At 34.7% G+C, this 20,281-nt stretch overlaps 1 protein-coding gene across 2 annotated transcripts in view; it reads right to left on the minus strand.

Moving 5' to 3' along the window:
* The window catches only part of CDK13 (cyclin dependent kinase 13), a 104,860-nt gene that overhangs the window by 59,006 nt on the left and 25,573 nt on the right, over window positions 1–20,281 (minus strand). For both annotated transcript variants that reach the window (XM_069461546.1, XM_069461545.1), the window contains exons 3-5: window positions 15,017–15,187; window positions 13,508–13,647; window positions 11,061–11,231 (exon numbers count right to left, since the gene is read on the minus strand). In XM_069461546.1, coding sequence (XP_069317647.1) covers window positions 11,061–11,231; window positions 13,508–13,647; window positions 15,017–15,187 — 482 coding nt within the window. The remainder of the gene's footprint in view (window positions 1–11,060; window positions 11,232–13,507; window positions 13,648–15,016; window positions 15,188–20,281) is intronic.

The raw sequence follows: 20,281 nt of genomic DNA on the forward strand, positions 1-20,281 counted from the left end.
TTTATTGCTTGTTTTTTTGTGTCATATCTAATAAGGTTTTGCCTAATCTAAGATCACAAAGATTTACTCCTATATTTTCTCCCAAGAGTTTTATGGTTTTAGTTCTTATATATAAGTCATTGATCAATTTCAAGTTAATTATCATGCATGGTATAACCAAGGGGTCCAACTTCAATCTTTTGCATTTGGATATCCAGCTGTATTAGCAACAGTTGTTGAGAAAACTATTCTTTCCCACTGAATTGCCCTGGCACCCTTGTCAAAATCCAGCGATCCTATATAAATGAGAGGCTATTTCTAGGCTCTCAATTTTATTATTGATCTACATGTTTACCCTAATGCCAGTACCAGACAATATTGATCACTTTTGCTTTTTATTAGGTTATTACGTGTGAAATGTCCGATTCTGAATCAAAAGTTTAGTTTATTATATCTCAAACATGAAGCTATAATTAATCAAAGTACATGCCTAAACTATCAACATAGTTTTGTTATCTTAATGGTATTTTGCTTATGCTAGCAGGAAAGAAGCCTGGAGACTGAGTGGCAATGAAATCGCAACAAGCGTTTTCCACAGCTTGTTGAGAACTGAATATTTTTCCCTGCAGGAAGTGGTCCAAAGCCTGGGAGAAGTAGTAGTCAGTTGGTACAAGGTCTGGTGAACATGGTGGATGACAGAGAGTTTCCAACTCCAGCTGCTGTAGCTTGTGCAGCATTCTTTTTTGCAACATGTGGTCTTGCAAGAGGATTGGCCTGTCTCTAATGACCAATCTCAGCTGCTTAATCACAAGCATCCTCACCATTTCATCCACCTGGTTGCAGTAGACAGCCACTGTAATCCACTGACCAGGTTTCATGAAGCTGTAGTGAATAATACCAGCGCTAGACCATCAGACACCATTAGCTTTTTCTGATAAATATTCGGTTTTGGATTGTGTTCCAGCACTTCATCTTTATCTAACCATTGTGCCGAATGCTTGCTATTGTCAAAAAAGAATCCATTTTTCAATACATGTAACAATACAGTGTAGAAATGGTTCGCCTTTATGCTGACAGGAAAGAAAGGCAAGCCTTGAGACAAATTCTCTTCTGACGCTTGTTTAATTCATGCGGCACCCATCTATCCAGCTTCTTTACCTTGTCCATTTGTTTCAAATGGTCCAATACTGTTGAACAGTAACATCAAATCTTGCTGTTAATTTACACACAGGTTGAGATGGATTCACTTCCACTGCAGCTTTCAGCTCATCATTATCCACCTTGGTCTTAGGTCATCCACATGGCTCATTTTCAAGATTAAAATCACCAGAATGGAACTTCTCAAACCATTGACATACTATGTCTTCTTCATTAGGCACATACTTCCCCAACACTTCATTGATATTTTGAGCTGTCTGCACTGCATTGGTTCCACCATGGAATTCATATTCAAAAGTAACATGAATTTTTGATTTATCTATGGTTTCATAAAAATTGCTCTAAAAAAAAAAAATCTGAAAGATAATCACAAGCCAAAATATGCGTTTGAAAGAATGAGGATGTAACTTCACATAAAAAAAAAAAAAAAACACCAAGAAGTGTCAAATTGAAATGTCACAGATATCAACTGTCAACTTAGTATTTAAGGAAATTGGACATTCCATACTTAATAACCTAATAGTAAGATTTGAAATTGACAAGTGTAAGGTCTCTCTCCAACTTTGCCCTTCTGTTTTAAGATTTTTTTTGGCTATTCTGGCTCTCCTGAACTTTCATATAAATTTTAGGATCATCTTGTCAGATTATGAAAAGAAGCCAGCTGTGATTTAACAAGAACTGTGTTGAATATGTAGATCAATTTGGGAAGTACTATCATCTTAATAATACTAAGTTTTCCAATCCATGAACATGCAATGCCTTTTCATTTAATCAGGTTTTCTTTAAATTCTTTCAATGATGTTTTCCAGTTTTCAAAGTACAAGACTTACACTTCTTTTGTCAGTCTATTCTTAGATATTTTATTCTTTTTAAGGCTTTTATAAATTAAATTGTTTTCTTAGTTTCCCTTTGGACTGTTTAATGCTTATGTACACAATAGCTGTTTTTGTGAACTGATCTTGCATCCTGCCACCTTGCTGATCTCATTTATTAGTTCTAATAGTTTTTTTAGTGGATTCCACAGGATTTTTTGTATTTTCACACATACATGCTAACTAAAGATAGTTTTACTTCTTCCTTTCCAATCTAGATACTTTAAATTTAATTTTCTTGCCTAGTTGCCCTGGTAAGAACCTCTAGTACACCGTTGAATAGAAGTGGTAAGAACAGACACCCTTGTTTTCCATAAATGCCCTTTATCAGGTTGAAACTATTTCCTTTATTCCTAGGTTGTTGACTGTACTGCCTTATATTTGGTAGTATAAATTGGCATCTTCTTTCTGGAAAACAACTTGGTAATATGTATCAGGAAATTTCAGAGTTCAATGCCTTTGACCCAGTAATTCTATTCCTATTGATCTATTTAAGGAAGTAATCAGATGTTTAAAAAAAAAAAAAACAAAAAATAAGAAACCTTCATGCCTAAGGACATTCAGAATGGAAGGAAATGTGGTTCCAAAGTCTACGGACCCACTGATATATTGATGGGATATCGGCTCATTATATAAGACCTTTATCCTCAATGCTTCACTTCTAACCAAAACAGTAATTTTGAATTGATTAGGAGGACTTTTGCTAGCAGAAAAAAATCTTCTTTAGCTAAAGGTATATGATTGGCTGTACGCACCATCTAGAATCTCCAAGTGTAAAACTTCAATATAGGAAACTATATATAGGAAACTATAGAGAAATGCCCAAAAGAACCTAAATATGCAACAATGGAGGAATGAAATATAATTCATTACAAAAAGCACTTTATTAAAGAAGACTTAAGGAAAGAAGCAGACCCTCCATTTGGTAATAAGTTATCACATATATGTAAAAAAAAGAGACACTAGGGAAAATACAGAAAAATCATGATAGCGATAAATATCTGGGTCGTTTTATTTTCTTTATACTTTATTTTTCAAATATACAGTAATAAACATAACTTTTATAATCAAGTAAAGAAAACTTACACATTAACATTCTTCTTTCTCCTCTTCTGTCCCATCCAAAAAGCTACTACCTCTATATAGTAATAGTGCTACATGAATAGATGGGATAGAATCTTAAAACGATGAATCCCTGACCATAAACCTTAAGCGGAAATTTCACATAAAATTCTAGATACAAATAAAAATGTAGAACTGAGACTATTTTGCAAGGTTTATCTTTTACATGACATAATGAATAACACAATGTAGGCAGGTCCCACTAGAAAAAAATCTTTAAACTTACAGGTGACTTGCGATCCTGCCTCAATATGCTACTGAAGACCATAACGTTACAGGAACATTTTATTTTTGATAAAAACAACCTGCAAATTCATTTCTTTTTTTAGGTGGGGGAAAAAAAGAGAGAGAAACATAGTTTACAGTTGCTAAGAACAAACTCCTTAACAAAGGTCTCTTGCTTATTTGGCAGGTTCCACACCTCATATTGTTTAAATGTCTTCACTGCTTTTGAAATTCAACAACTACAACTGAAATTCCAACAATTATAGAGTAACTGAGTTAACAATACGGGAAAATTTCTAGGCAGAAACAGGTTTGTCATTCACATATTAGTCTGATTTAGAACTAGCAGTGCTTGCTGATCCTTCTGATTCCCAGAACTAGGTTGAGTCAGGGACCAGATAGGTTTTTATTGGGTTTGGGTTTTTGGTATATCTCCAGTATCTAGATAAGCACTATTCAAAGCTGAGATGATGGCAATATCCTATACCAGCACTATCAAAAATGTAGCCAGTAGCTACACAAAGATACAGAGCACTTGAAACGTGGCTAATGTACTGAAAGACCTAAACTTTTAATTTTAATTTAATATTAGTTAATTTATTTATTTATTTTTTTATTTTATTTTATTTTTTTTTTTGAGACAGAGTCTCACTCTGTTGCCCGGGCTAGAGTGAGTGCCGTGGTGTCAGCCTAGCTCACAGCAACCTCAAACTCCTAGCCTCAAGCGATCCTCCTGCCTCAGCCTCCCGAGTAGCTGGGACTACAGGCATGCACCACTATGCCCGGCTAATTTTTTCTATATATATTTTTAGCTGTCCATATAATTTCTTTCTATTTTTAGTAGAGATGGGGTCTCGCTCTTGCTCAGGCTGGTCTCGAACTCCTGAGCTCAAACGATCCGCCCACCTCGGCCTCCCAGAGTGCTAGGAGTACAGGCGTGAGCCACCGCGCCCGGCCTAATATTAGTTAATTTAAACTTAACTAGTCATATGTGGCTAGTGGCTACTGCATTGGCCAGCCCAGTTCTAAAACCTAGCACAATTGACATTTGTGAAATGAAAGAATGAACAAATCAATCAATGCTGCTCTCTTCCCAAACCTCAAGAGATACTCGCAGTTCTATACTGTGGGAAAATGGGTTCAGACTTTTAAGAAAATGAGATAGGGAAGGTAATTTTGAAGCAAGATATTCTTTAGGGGATATGCCAATCCTTCACTGCCTTGTAAAAACAAATTGCAACAGTAATTACAATGCCCTCCTCCCTACCTACAAAAACTGCACTCATCTCTTACATTCCACCTATTCCACAGAACCTTCCCACCTCTGCATTTCATTCACTTAGTTACTCAAAATTTAGTGATAATCAACTGTGTGTTCCACACTATGAATACAAAGCAGAATAAAATCCAGTCCCTGCCCTCAGAAATTCAGTAGGAGTAAGATATGAAAACATAATGACAAGCTGAAATAGAAAATCCTATTACAGAACTATGTGTAATTCAAGTGCAGGGGAGCATCTAATACTCCACATGAGAATTGGACACTATAGAAAAAGTAACATGTGACGACTTCTTCCTTGGACCAAATAGTGGCATGTTGTCACAGGCAATTACTACAGAATATTGTTTTCTTGATTTTTAGGAGAATTTCAAATCCCATCACTATACAAATGCTAATATTCAGAGTATTATAAATAAGTTAATTTGTGTGTAGCATTTATAATATTGGTGTTTGGTTGTCCAGAATACCATGTTAACTTTAAGTAACAAAACACTATTTTTTTTTTTTTTTTTTGGGAGACAGAGTCTCGCTCTTTTACCCTGGCTAGAGTGTCGTGGCGTCAGCCTAGCTCACAGCAACCTCAAACTCCTGGGCTTAAGCGATCCTTCTGCCTCAGCCTCCCAAGTAGCTGAGACTACAGGCATGTGCCACCATGCCCGACTAATTTTTTTCTATATATTTTAAGTTGTCCAGATAATTTCTATTTTTTAGTAGAGACAGGGTCTCGCTCTTGCTCAGGCTGGTCTCGAACTCCTGACCTCAAGAGATCCTCCCGCCTCGGCCTCCCAGAGTACTAGGATGACAGGCGTGAGCCACCGCGCCCGCCTTCATTTTTTATAATTTAGGGGTACAAGCGGTGTTTTGTTATATAGAATTGCACAGCGGAGAAGTTTAGGCTTTTAATTTACCTGTCACCTGAATAGTGAACACCATACCCAACAGGTAACTTTTCATCCCACATCCTTCACCACCTTACTCCCCAATATTCATTAAGTCACTCTGTATGACTGTGCATACTCATTTCTTAGTTCCCACTTGTAAGTGAAAACATGTGATATTTGGGTTTTTTTGTTCCAGGGTTACTTCTCTTAGAATGGCCTCCAATTCCATCCAAGTTGCTGCAAAAAACATTATTTCCCTCTTGTTAATGGACAAGCAGTATTCCATGGTATATATATACACACACCGTATTTTCTTTATCCACTCATCAGCTGGTGGGCACTTAGGCTGATTCCACATCTTTGCAATTGTGAATTATGCTGCTATAAACATATACATGTCTTTCTAACCTAATAACTTCTTTTCCTTTGGGTAGATACCCAGTGGTGGGATTACTAGATCACATAGTAGATCCACTTTTAGTTCCTCAAGAAATCTCCAAACTGTTTTCCATAGAGGTTGTATTATTAATAATTTACATTCCCACCAACAGTGCATAAGCATTCCCTTTTCACTATACTCGCACCAGCATCTGTTGTTTTTTGACTTTTTAATAATGACCATTCTGAGAGAGAGAAGGTGGTACCTCATTGCGGTTTTAATTGCATTTCCTTGTAGATTCTGTATATTACTCCTTTGTCAGTCTATACTTTGTGAACATTTTCTCCCATTCTGTAGGTTGTCTATTTACTCTGCTGATTATTTCCTCCGCTGTGCAAAACCTTTTTAGCTTAGTAAGTCCTATTTATTTATTTTTGCTTTTGTTGCATTTGCTTTTGGGATATTAGTCATAAACGCTTCGTCAAAGCAGATGTCCAAAAGAGTTTTTCCTAAGTTTTCTTCCATAATTTTTATGGTTTCAGGTCTTAAAGTCTTTAATCCATCTTGAGTTAATTTTTGTGTATGGTGAGAGATAGGGATCCAGTTTCATTCTTCTGCATGTAGCTCCCCCAATTTTTCCAGCACCATTTACGGAATAGGGTGTCCTTTCCTCAGTGTATGTTTTTGTCTGCTTTGTTAAAGATCAATTGGTTTTGGCCGGGCGCGGTGGCTCACGCCTGTAATCCTAGCACTCTGGGAGGCCGAGGAGGGTGGATCGCTCGAGGTCGGGAGTTCGAGACCAGCCTGAGCAAGAGTGAGACCCCGTCTCTACTAAAAATAGAAAGAAATTATATGGACAACTAAAATATATGTATACAAAAAATTAGCCGGGCATGGTGGCGCATGCCTGTAGTCCCAGCTACTCGGGAGGCTGAGGCAGTAGGATCGCTTAAGCCCAGGAGTTTGAGGTTGCTGTGAGCTAGACTGACGCCACGGCAACTCACTCTAGCCCAGGCAACAGAGTGAGACTCTGTCTCAAAAAAAAAAAAAAAAAAAAAAAAAAGATCAATTGGTTTTAAGTGTGTGGTTTTATTTCTGGGTTCTCTACCCTACTCCACTGATATATGTGTCTACTTTTACAACAGTACCAGGCTGTTTTAGTTACTATAGCTTTGTATCAATATAATTTAAGTCTGGTAATATGGTACCTCTAGATTTGTTCTTTTTGCTTAGGATTACTTTGGCTATTTGCCTCTTTTTTGATTCCATATGAAATTTCAGATTCTTTTTTCTAATTCTGTGAAAAATGACATTGGTATTTTCATGGGAATGCAGAGAATCTGCAAGTCACTTGGGGCAGTATAGACATTTTCACAATATTGGTTCTTCTAATCCACAAGCATGGGATGTTTTCCCATTTGTTTATATCATCAATGATTTATTAATATTTCATCAGTGTTTTATAGTTCTTACAGTGATCTTTCACCTCCTTGGTTAAGTGTATTCCTAGGTACTTAATTCTTCTTGCAGCTATTATAAATGGTAGTGAGTTCTTGATTTGATTCTCAGCTTGGCTGTTAATATATTGCAATGCTACTGATTTGTATACATTAATTTGGTAACCTGAGACTTTACAGAATACATTTATCAATTCTAGGAGTCTTCCGGAGGAATCTTTAGGGTTTTCTAGATATAAGATCCTATCATCAGCAACCAGGGATAGTTTGACCTCTTCTTTTCCAATGTGGATACCCTTTATTTTCTTTCTTTTACCTGATTTCTCTGGCTAGGACTTCCAGTACTATGTTGAGTGAAAGTGGTGAAAGTGGGCATCCTTTTTTTGTTCCAGTTCTTGGAGAGAATGCTTTTGAACTTTATCTCATTCAGTATGATGTTGGATGTGAGTCTGTCATACATGGCTTTTATTATTTTGAGGTATGTTCCTTCTACACCTAGTTTGTTAAGGACAAAACACTATTTTATTGGAATTAAATCATGATTTTAGTTTTTGGGTTTTGTTAATCTAAATACTGAAATATTTACATCTTGAGATGGAGATCAAAACTATAATATACGGTAACTTGAGTCATTACTCAAGTTTTTATTTCATACTGCACACAACTGCAAAACAAGTCTTCTATACCCAGAAAACAATAAACCACATTAAAATTTTTAATTTTAATTGAATATTATTACACACATTCAGAAAGTATTTTTCTATAAGTTTATAATCCTCAGCAGAAGGAACAAAACAACAAAGCAAAGCTTCTGTTGCAAAGTAATTCATACTCTAGTTCAAAGCTGTCTTGAACAGTAAATATGAACACAAATACTAAAATTAATACAGGTAACTGCATCTCACTCTCTTTCCATACATGAAGAAACTGAATATCTAGCAAATCAGGAAAAGTTTTCTTTGAAACAAAAACCCCACCTTGCTAACAATAAAAAGGTTAAAAAACAGACAAATAGGTTCAAAGATCCTCTCAAAGTCATTAAAAAGAGATGAAACTGTCTGAAGATGAAAGCGTTAGGAAGAAAACTTAGAAATAGTTTATTCTCTGTCCATTCCCAATTAGTTCAAAAAAAGCTTCTTCAGCATCTATAAGTTTTTCCATAAAAATACTCCCGGTGACTTACTCATACCACTTAATCTTCTGTTTTTCAGCACAATGATTTCTTTTAAGATCAAGTAATATTTCAATTTCAACTTTTCACGATTAACTTTCCCTCATTCTTAAGTACAGCCAACTTTTCAATAAATACTTCTATGGTGTTTTCTTATATAGTTAATGGCTTGTGTTATGATAATGCAAATGTTTACATTTTTATAAGTTAATTTTTGCTTGATTTAGTACTATTTATAATTTTCATATTTAAATTGTTTTAAGTATACAGCTTAGTATTTTTACATTTACAAATTCTAATATACTCATATTAGACTGGCCCACAATATTAAACCAACATTCCTGAACTGTCTTTCTGCTACAGTATGACAACAGAGCATAGCAAATCACAATTAGTATAATGTCACCCTGCTACCATGGTCGGATTAGAACCCAAAGAATCCAAATCTAGCTTCCTTTTCACTCAATCACGCTTCCTCCTCATAGTTCCCACCAAAATTATTAGATTCATTTCAGAAACGATTATGTTTTAAATTTTATACCTTCTCACATACTCTAATATATTTAACTAATTCCAGATGCCTAAATATAACTTCTCACATAGTAAAATGCATTCTTATTTATCAAGACTCATGCAAGTACAAACAGGATTATGGTGGGAAAAAAGATGATGATGGGTACAAAGACATAAAAATCTATGATCTATAAAATAAAGTGCCAGGCATTATGGAGGAATCAAAATAAAACCAAACACAAAAAAAAGGCTGCAGGGAATTTATAATCTGATAAAGAAAATAAATTATGACCATAAATATAATACAAGGAAGACAATGAATAATTTATGTGTTCACAGGTAGTAAGCTAGCTAGGAGGCATAACAGTGAATAAAACAGGTACGGTTCCCATCTATATGTGGAAAAACAAGTAATTCACAAACCACTATAATTATTCTCATTTATTGGGAAAAGTTATTTTACATTTTATGCATCTATATGCAGTGGAAAGTGGGAAGATTGGTAAAGTAAGGCCTTGCAAATGAATGAAGCAATATTCAGGCTAAGACCTTGGGGGTAGGAAGTGAGCCTTTCAAATTGAGTGCACGCGTGCGTGTGTGTGTGTGTGTGTGTGTGTGTGTTTGCGCGCGCGCGTGTTTTATTTAAGCTCAGGGAAGCAGTACGTGTTAACGAATTCATGACAGAAAAGTTGGCATATCTGTGGACCCCAAAGACCAATGTTACTGAAGAGCAATCAAAAATGGCATAGATGAGATTGGAGACATAGGTAGGGAGGTGATCTCACAGACTGAAAAACCAGGAGGTCCACAGTATGCTAGAAGAAAGGCAAATATACTAATTTGGCTAAAGTATGAGGTTAATGCAAAATAAACAACATTTGCAATCTCTTCCTGTTTGAAGGTCTTAATTTAATTCTTACTATGCAGTAAGAGAGATAACATTTCCCTTTTATGGATGAAGGGATAACAGGCTCAGGAAGACTAAAAGCCTTGCTAATATGGTCACACTGCTAATACACTAAATCTCAAATCCCAGACATTCTCACTCAAGTCCAACTAGTACCCTTTCTACTACACAATAAGTAATGAAAAATAAAGTCAAAAAGACAAACCAGGTTCAATGTCAAGCTAAGAAATACAAGCCTTATTATGGACAAAAATTGATAGAAATGACATCAATTAAAAAGATGATTCCGATCTCCACATTGCATACAGAATACTTTCAGACAGTTCCGTTATGCAAAACAATTGCCATATATCATATAAATCATTTTCAAACTGCGTTCCCCAAAAGAATAAGATTGTGTGTTATGTGTGTGTAGCTGGTGAGGAAAGGAGGCTGAGTACCATGGGGTTCAATCACAACATACGTACTTTAATCTGTTTTATATTAGATTTAGTTTGAAAAAAGAATTTTGCTGTTTGAAAAGCACAGATTTAGTTCTAAACTTTTACACTGGTAGTTAGGGCATTTCTTTCACCTATCACATGCCGTATGAGCACTAATTTAATAAGCAGGCTAATTTCATGTTTGCTTTTCTGCTAAAAGACAACCATATATATATACACCACTACAGTTTATTAAAGGCAATTTCCAGTAAAATTTTTGCCTTCATATTTTTAGATATAATAAATATGCCGACCATAAAGTTCCCTTGTAGGTTAAGGCATTTATAACATAAAAATGTAGGGTAAACATACTCTAAAACGATTATGAACTGTTTTGTCCATCACTAAAAATTGAAGACTAAAAATTATACATTGATGCTCAAAAAAACAAATATTAGTGAATACCTGATGTGTAACACTGATAAATACGCTTTCCTTAGCTGACTCAAAAACCACTGAAGTAAATAAAATAATTCTTCAACTCTACTAAATTTAAAAAGAGAGTTTCACATTAGGGCAATAGTTTCTTGGACCTAACAATTACTCACATGGTCTTATCTACAACAAAATCTGAAAGTTGGCAACTTCAATGATGACTACAAAGAATTGGTTATTTAAATATGCACACATACCTTTGTCCTTCTTAAAATCCAAAGCGTCTTCTTTATCAGTCACTATTTCCTTCATGTTGATAATACTCTGATGGGTAAGTTGCCGGAGAATTTTAATTTCTCGAATTGCTGTAATTGGAAAGCCTTCCTTTTCATTATCCAGACGTACTTTTTTTAAGGCTACCATTTCTCCTATAAAAAAATTAAATAAAATCAGGTTACCAGCTGACCAGCAGACAGATGATATTTTTCTTAATTTTAAATTTATTTTAACCCATAATTTCTGTCCCTACTCCTCGAAATCACAACCCACAAAATATATTTTAGTTTCCACCATTTCAAATGATTATATGTGTAGTTCAAGAAATTAAGTGCTGGCTGGGCGTGCTGGCTCACGCCTGTAATCCTTGTACTCTGGGAGGCCGAAGCGGGTGGATCGCTCAAGGTCAGGAGTTCGAGACCAGCTGAAGCAAGAGCGAGACCCCGTCTATACTGAAAACAGAAAGAAATTATATGGACAGCTAAAAATATATATAGAAAAAAAATTAGCCGGGCATGGTGGCGCATGCCTGTAGTCCCAGCTACTCAGGAGGCTGAGGCAGGAGGATTGCTTGAGCCCAGGAGTGTGAGGTTGCTGTGAGCTAGGCTGACCGCCACGGAACTCTAGCCTGGGCAACAGAGCAAGACTCTGTCTCAAAAAAAAAAAAAAAAGAAAGAAAGAAAGAAAGAAATTAAATGCCTCATTAAATAAATTAAGAAATATTGGCCGGGCGTGGTGGCTCACGCCTGTAATCCTAGCACTCTGGGAGGCCGAGGCGAGTGGATCGCTCGAGGTCAGGAGTTCGAGACCAGCCTGAGCAAGAGCGAGACGCCGTCTCTACTAAAAATAGAAAGAAATTATATGGCCAACTAAAAATATATAGAGAAAAAATTAGCCGGGCATGGTGGTGCATGTCTGTAGTCCCAGCCACTCGGGAGGCTGAGGCAGTAGGATCGCTTAAGCCCAGGAGTTTGAGGTTGCTGTGAGCTAGGCTGATGCCACGGCACTCACTCTAGCCCGGGCAACAAAGTGAGACTCTGTCTCAAAAAAAAAAAACAAAAAAAAAAAAAAAAACAAAGAAATATTTATAAAAACCATGGGATACTGTACAGGTGTTAAAAAAAAATGAGGTTAAGTCCATATGTATTATTGTTTTATGCTCTCCTTTTTGATATATTTAGTGAAAAAAGCAAGATGCTAAAGAGCAGGTATATTACATTGCCATTTATATTTTTAAAAAGTGAAGGAAGGGAAGGGTAAATAAATATATCCAATATGCTTATGTATAATTAAAATTTCTCTGAATAGAGGAGAAAAACTATACATTGCCCCAGTGAGAAAATATTGTCAGACATATTACTTGCCCATAGCTGCCCAGTTACCCAGTAATGAAAACGGTATTCAAAATCTGATTAGCTGTCTCAAAAGTATGTGTTCTTCCCCACTACACTAATACGTGTCAGTTTCGTATCAGATGAGATCTAAATAGTAAATAAAACATACATACACACACACAAAGCCTATTATAAGAAAAAATTCACTATGGTAAAAATTTGTTCATTCTACTTCATTGGAGAAAAAAAACTGTTCTTACAAATTTCCTAAAAGAAGGAAGTTTTATCTTTTTAATTACAACTTATTCATTTTTATGGAAGTCCTCCTATAATGTAGTATGATTCCTTGTTTTAGCAAGCAATTTTTAAAGGTTATAATAATTTAATCTTTTTGATAATATGTAATTATAAATATCAATTATTACTCTATGCAGTAATTGCCTTCAGTAGTTTCTAACCATAAGGTCATCTCTCCTATACTGAATGGCCTCAAATAGCTATGTTATTTTAAAATCTATTGGTTTATTTCACTAAGAAATTATGAGTAAAGATAAAATACTAGCTCTATGCACTATTTAGTAAAATACATAACTTCTGACAGTTACTTTTTCTTCTCCTGTAAGGCCTTTTAGAACTTTCACCCAGGTTCCTGATTATATTCTGAAAGATTAAGCTGCTAAATCTGGCCTCCATGTTTAATTTCTATAGAAAAAAAAAATTTTGGGCTAAAAGTGTTGTGTAAGGATTAAGACAAAAAGAACTACTAAGACTAATTCAGGTCCAGATAACTTTCCCCCCAGTTACTAACAGTTTAAGAATTACTCACTATAAAAGAAAACCTAAAGCACATCATACAGCATATCAAAAACACTAAAGGAACTCTTAAAAAAAAAATACATGTATACACATCCACTTACATATAACTCATCTTACATAAGTGCATATACAGAATAAAATTAAAAACAAGATGCAACAAAACCACAATAAATGTTAATTCAACTTTTTTGAAAATTCCTAAAGCTATACAATAAAAGAGAAATGCAAACAAAGTAAATTCTACCGGCCCAAAGATCTCCAGAACTTGGCATTCTTACCAGTGTCTTTATCCCTGGCCTTGTAAACTTGTCCGTAAGTACCTTCTCCAATAATTCCGATGATATCAAATTTATCCACGCAGCGTTTTCCCCAGTCAATATCTTTTTCTTTGATTTCACCATAGCGAGGCCCACATATTCTATCAAATATAGTTCTGAAGCTTTTATATACAATCAAGCACATTGAATGAACTGTTTAATAACTCAATATTCACCCTCCACCAATCCTAAACCTTTTACTTTCCCCTACCCTTGCATAACTGTGATCACCTATCCACAACAAGTAACACTATGATTTGGTATCATAAGTTATCATAAAAATCAAGGTATCATTTCTATATACTGACTTTGCTTTGGTAGACTTGTACTTAAACTAGGAAAGAGAAGTAGTAGAACTTACATGAAGGGCTTTCAGAAATAAAATGTAATTTTTCAATGAGGAGATGAAACGAACATTAGTAGAAAGAGTCAAAGTTCTCTAATCAACCTCCAAAAAGTTATTTTTCATTCATTGACAAAATATATGTCTACTTTAAAGAAACAAAATTTTGATAATGAATGTTAACAAAAATCTAACTATAAAACTTACTGATAAATTTAGGCTAATAGCTGGGTGAAATCATCTTAAAAACACCAGAAAGAAAGATTTTTCAGTCTAAGAGAATAAAAAAGGCAATACAATAAACCCTCAGGAATCTACATTTAAGAAGATACATAAATAGGTATAATAAAAATTTTACATTCTTCAAAAAGACATACAATTTTATGGTATTTTAATATTCTAGTAGATCACAGAAATTAAAGTAAAAGAAAAAGCTACAGTACTCATTAAGAGACTATTTTTAAAGTTTTCTAGCTTTCTACTCCACACTACACAATGACCTCATACTCTTACACTAGGTGCTACCTGAACAGCAATTCTAAAATCAGATCTAACTTTCCCTTGGTTAGGCAGAAGTAAAAAAAGCATCATTGTTTCTCCCCTTAATTGAGGAACAGGTTTCAAGGGAAAGTTCTCTCTAGGCACTTACTTGAAGGTAATTTAGAATATAGATTTCAAACCTTCTTCTACTCCATCTCTTGCAAAATGAAGAATACATTTAGTTATGGGAGAAAATAGAGCTAAAAGTAAAGGAAAACACAGCAGCTTGCTCATTACTAATTTTGTTTGGGCTTACTGAATGCTGACTTCCACCTTGACCAATTTCAGTGTTTCTATGTTAAATATCTTAATAATAGAAATTATCGTTAACACATACAATACCCCAAGAAATTAATACATTACAAACTGTGAGAGAAAATTAAATTTGGTTTTATTAGTCATTGTGAATATGTATGCAAGCAATTATGAAAATTTTTTCAAAACTCTAATAGAATTTATTCATATATTTATAAGTTGAAAGAATAAACACATTTTTATTTTAAATCTTAATTTAGGGTTTTATGAATTTATGATGATCCAGAATTATTTCTGGTCAATCTAAGAGCAGGTAGAAAGCAAGCACGTACTTAGGTCTCCTTTTACTATGTAACTGTGTTGCTGTTTTCTTTTCCTCTGGACTCTTTGAGAGATCATCTCCTCCTGGTAGCTCAGGGGGCAGTGGTAAATCAGCAAGCAGACATCGGAGTTTCTTTTCTACTTCTTTTTTAACTGCTTTTACTGAAATATTTCCTCGTAAGCTGAGAAAGAAGTCAGACAAACAAAACAGCAGTTATGAATCCCATAATGAAAAAATTTACTGAGACTACACAGCTGTGATCAGAAATTACTAAAGATGTTATCAATATAAATCATTTAATTTTAATTATCACTTCTCCTGTTATACTTCTGTTATTATCACTTGCTCCTACTAAGCAATAATATTGTAAAACAAATGGATCTTTTAATATCATTTGATAAAAACTACTTAATAGTCACAGTAAAATTTTGCCTTTTCTTTATAACCCTGTGTTACTCACTGGAAGGTTCTTTAACAGAGAAAACATGCTTGAAAAAAACTCACTTGCAGTTTTATTTTTAAAGTAACGTATTGTACAGTCCGCCCCTAAATTTTACTGTCCCTCCATTCAATAAATATTAATTGTGGGCTTCTGTGTGCTAGGTATTGTGTAAGATACTGGAGATTTAAAAAACAGCAACAATAACAAATATATTAAGCTATAGTTCCTTTCAGAAAGGAGCTTACACACTGGAAGACAGGTAAGCACTAGGATAAAGTACTATATAAACAGCAGATTCCCAGAGTTAATGTGGTAGCTAAGGGTAGTTAAATCAGGTTTGAAACATAGTAAAGGCTTCTTTCTAGAAAAGGTACCACTTGGAACACTGTCTGAAAATAAGCATATTTAAAATAATTTATTGAGAAAACTGTACTTTTCTACAGGTTGTAGAAACTCCGGTCAAAAATTTTCATTTAGGCTTTAGTCAAAAATTCTCATTTGTCTGAAGATTCAAATCAGTATTTGGGGGAGGAAAAAACTGAGTCTTAATTTCACTTATTATTTAAAGTTTAAAAGGCTACTTAAATTAAAATATATCATATGAATTGTCAAATATGACTTTCCAAGAATATTACATAATTGAAAACATTACATTTTGACTGAATATTTATATCAAAACAGAAAATGTGATTTTAAAAAGTTTCCACATATCACAGCAACAAAAACAAAATAAAATGCTTTAACAAGAAATGTACACAACCAACAGAAAAAAAAAATAAAACATCTGACTGAAGAACATAAAATTACATCTTAACAAATAAAAAGAGAAACCATGTTTTCACATGGCAAACTGTAATACTGTAAAGCTGTCTCCAAACTATTACTCTATTACATGTAATAGATACCAAATAGAACACAAGGAAGAGTTTTTTAAATGTAACTTGACAACCTGACCAATTATAAAATTAGTATAAGAATAAAGGCAAAAATCTGAAATTTCTGAAAAAGATTAAGTCAGATTTGCCCTGTCAAACAGTCAATCTATTAAGAGATCCCAAAACTAAAAGCCAAAGGCTAGTTGAAGTCGAAGAATATGTGTTATCCTGTCTATCCAATGTTTTGTAAAAACCATGAATTGTCAATACTTTGAAATCAGAGGATTTACATAAATAGATTCCAGGCTTCTTTTTTTATTTATTTTTATTTGTCCCTCCAATTTCAAGGTCCAGACAGGCTTCTTTTTTAAAAAAAGCAAAAGCTCTAGCAACATTGGGCCTAAATTCTCGCACAGCAGCACTGAAGTTGAAGCTCAATAGCAGAGCTGGTCACTAATCAATAATTTACTCCATCTTCTTCACTTTATATTACCTGCCTGTTCCTATAATAGAAATTTGAGTTTGAAAGCCAATATATCATACATCTAAAGACATTAAAACAGTAAAGTACTGGCAAAGAAACATGTCAATAGAAAAAAGTACAGAGAAACACATAGGTATCTACAAGAATTTTTTTATATGGTACTTCAAGTTAGTGAGATGGATTATTGAGTAAATCATTTTTTAACTGCTACTTTCATTTATTTTATGTTGCATCTATTCCTGTGCCCTAAGTTTTTGTTTCTTCAGTTTCTTCCAGGATATCTTTTCCTTCTGTGCAACCTCCTCTTCTGGTTTTAGAACAATTTGTTCCTTTTCAATACAGATTATCTCGATGTGGCAGAGGGAGCTCATATATGGGTTAATCCCACCATGAGCTCTCTAAATTCTGCGACACATCTTGGGTGCTTTGTTCACCTGTTTATGCTCAATGATCAGAGAATCTACATCTAAACCCTTACACTCATCATTACTCTCTATATTTTTAAGCATGTGAGCAAAAATTCAGCACTCTTTTTGGGCCCCTTACTCTGTGTCCAGCCCCACTGTTTGGCCTGGGCACAGCTACCAACTCCACCATTGTAATGTTGGAAAGGTACACATTGTTTCTTTAAAGTGACATCTTTCAGATACTTGGTGGATTTTCATATATGCATACCCTTGATGGCCTGGGCAAGTGTTCTTAAAGTGAACACAAAGATTTGAACCTCCTGACTTGCATAATTCTGTGGGGTTTTCTGGGTCAAGTGAATAGCAAACCATTCACAGATTACCTCAGGCCACTTAGGGGAAGAGCTATTCAATAAATCATATTGGTAACAACAGTGGGTGAGGAGGGAGCAGATAATCAGACCACTTCTTCCTTCTTCACACAAGAACCAAAACCAAATTTCTGTGAGATTTGAGTTAACCTTTTTAAACTTTATAAACCTAGAAGGTCTAAAGGAAAAAGAATAATAGATTTGACTACATAAAAATAGAAAATGTCCATATAATCAAAAACAAAATCATTGTCAAAGACAACAGCCTCTGAGAGGCAAGGTCAAGATCCCTGACATAACACCTAAAAGTCAATTAGAAAAAGGGAAAACAGGCCAGGCGCAGTGGCTCACGCCTGTAATCCTTACACTCCGGGAGGCCAAGGCGGGAGGATCCTTTGAGCTCAGGAGTTCCAGACCAGCCTGAGCAAGAGCGAGACCCTGTCTCTACTAAAAAAACAAAAAAATATAGAAAGAAATTATCTGGACAACTAAAAATATATAGGAAAAATTAACCACGCATGGTGGCGCATGCCGATAGTCCCAGCTACTCAGGAGGCTGAGGCAGGACGACTGCTTGAACCCGGGAGTTCGAGGTTGCTGTGAGTGAGGCTGACGCTATGGCACTCTAGCCTGGGCAACAGAGCGAGACTCTGTCTCAAAAACAAAACAAAACAAACAAAAAAAAAAAAACAATAAATGTTCAGAAAGATACTATACCTCAATAATCAGAAAACGCAAAATTAAACAATTACATATTTTAAAGATTGTCAAAAATTCACAATTGACAATAGCCAATATCCTTAAAGTAATTTCACACATTTTGGTGCATAAAATGATATACAGCCTTATTAAGATATTTTTTAATGTGCATACTCTGGCACGTAACTATCCTACAAATATTATTTATGTATACATAAAATATTCATATATAAGGAGAGTTTAATAACAAATATTTATAAACTTAAGTATCCACTGATCAACAGCAGAAGAGCATGATGCATCCATTCCTATAAGTAAGAATACTGAGCCCATCAATATCAACGTGGAAAGATCGCCAACACATTAAACGAAAAATCAAGTCACGGAACATTATACATGGGTATGATCCTAATTTAAAAAAAAAAAAAAAACAATTATATTGTATGAAAACACATTGTCTATCTTATGATTTGGGGAGAAATAGTAGTTTGCGGAAAGAAGTAAAATCCAACACAAGCCTAAGATATACTATCTGACTAGGAAGCAAGGAAGCACTAAAAACCAAATGAGGACATGTCAAAAGGATAAAGGAGTCAGCTTAACGAAGCTCCCAATGGACAAATTTTGGACAATTTGAGCATCAAAAAGAATAGTGACTGTACTGATAGTAACACAGAGAATAAATAAAAATCCACAGAAACAGAATGACTAACAGGGTGGGGGGAGTGTATTATTTACAAAAGAAGGCCAGCTAATGCTAAAAGGAATGACAGAATTAGAAAAATCAGGATTTGCAGCCCCTACCATAGTAACTGAATTAAGTAAATATCATTAATGGGTGCTAAACCATTAAGTAACAGGTTGTTAGGGAAAAGGATATTCAAACACTGCCCAAGTATTACACTACAGCTTATTCTAACTGCAAAGGGGAAAATGCACCCTTGTACCTAGAGAGATCTTAAAATTGGTCATCACCTTAACCAAGTGATCACATCATTACTACTAAAGTAAGACAATTTGATATTTGTTCTTCATGTCGCAACAGCATGAAGTATATTAAAATCACCTCTTATATATTCTGGCTAAAAAACTGTTTATTCTTGATCTAAACAAGGCACAACTAATTTTCAGCTTATGGGAAATGAAAGGGTTAGAGAAGAACAAGTTAAATGATACCAAAAAGAAAACAACCAGACATACCCAGACGTGGGACATTTTGTAAGACTATTAGCCGAAAAGTCATTAGGGGTGGGAGGAGAAGAAGGGAGAATGATTATAGATAAACAGATGATATTATTGTTAATTTCTATTCTATTGCTAACTGTTGTTAATTATCTTGAGTACAATAATGATATTGCGATTAAGCAAGAGACTGACCTTATTCTTGGCAGATGACTGAAGTATTTAAGGGTAAAGTTCATGATGGCTACAACTTATTTTCAAATGGTACAGCAGAAAGAGGTGTATACACACACATACCCCCATTAATTCCCTTAAACAACTAGAGAGATAGAGCATGTTAACACTTGCTAAATCTAGATAGAGGTTATACAGATGGCAATTTTATTATTCTTTCCACTTTTCTAAATGCCAGAAAACTTCCAAAATAAAAAATGTATGAGGGAGAGGAAGAATTCACTTGGTCACACTATAAAGTAAAAGGGTAGAAGCTAGCAGAGTGTGGATTTGCAAAATCAAGAGGCCACACAAATCATACACACTCTTTTGCTGATTTATTTGGGGCTACAACAGTGGGAGTTAACTAAGAGTGGACAGAAGCATGCTTAAAGAAAGCAAAGATCAAAAGCTTTCCTCAGACAGTCTTAAAATATGGCTAATGAGATTATGCAGACTATCACTCTTCTTTAAAATCACCTTTAAGTTTACAGCGAATAACAAGTAAATAAAGAAAACCATTCATATTCAGGTTTCCTAAAGCCCGTTATAACAGAAAAAACTGTTTCTTTACATCAAGAGAAATAGTTTATAAACCACTT

This window comes from Eulemur rufifrons, chromosome 29, assembly GCF_041146395.1.
Source record: "Eulemur rufifrons isolate Redbay chromosome 29, OSU_ERuf_1, whole genome shotgun sequence".
NCBI classification, from domain to species: domain Eukaryota; kingdom Metazoa; phylum Chordata; class Mammalia; order Primates; family Lemuridae; genus Eulemur; species Eulemur rufifrons.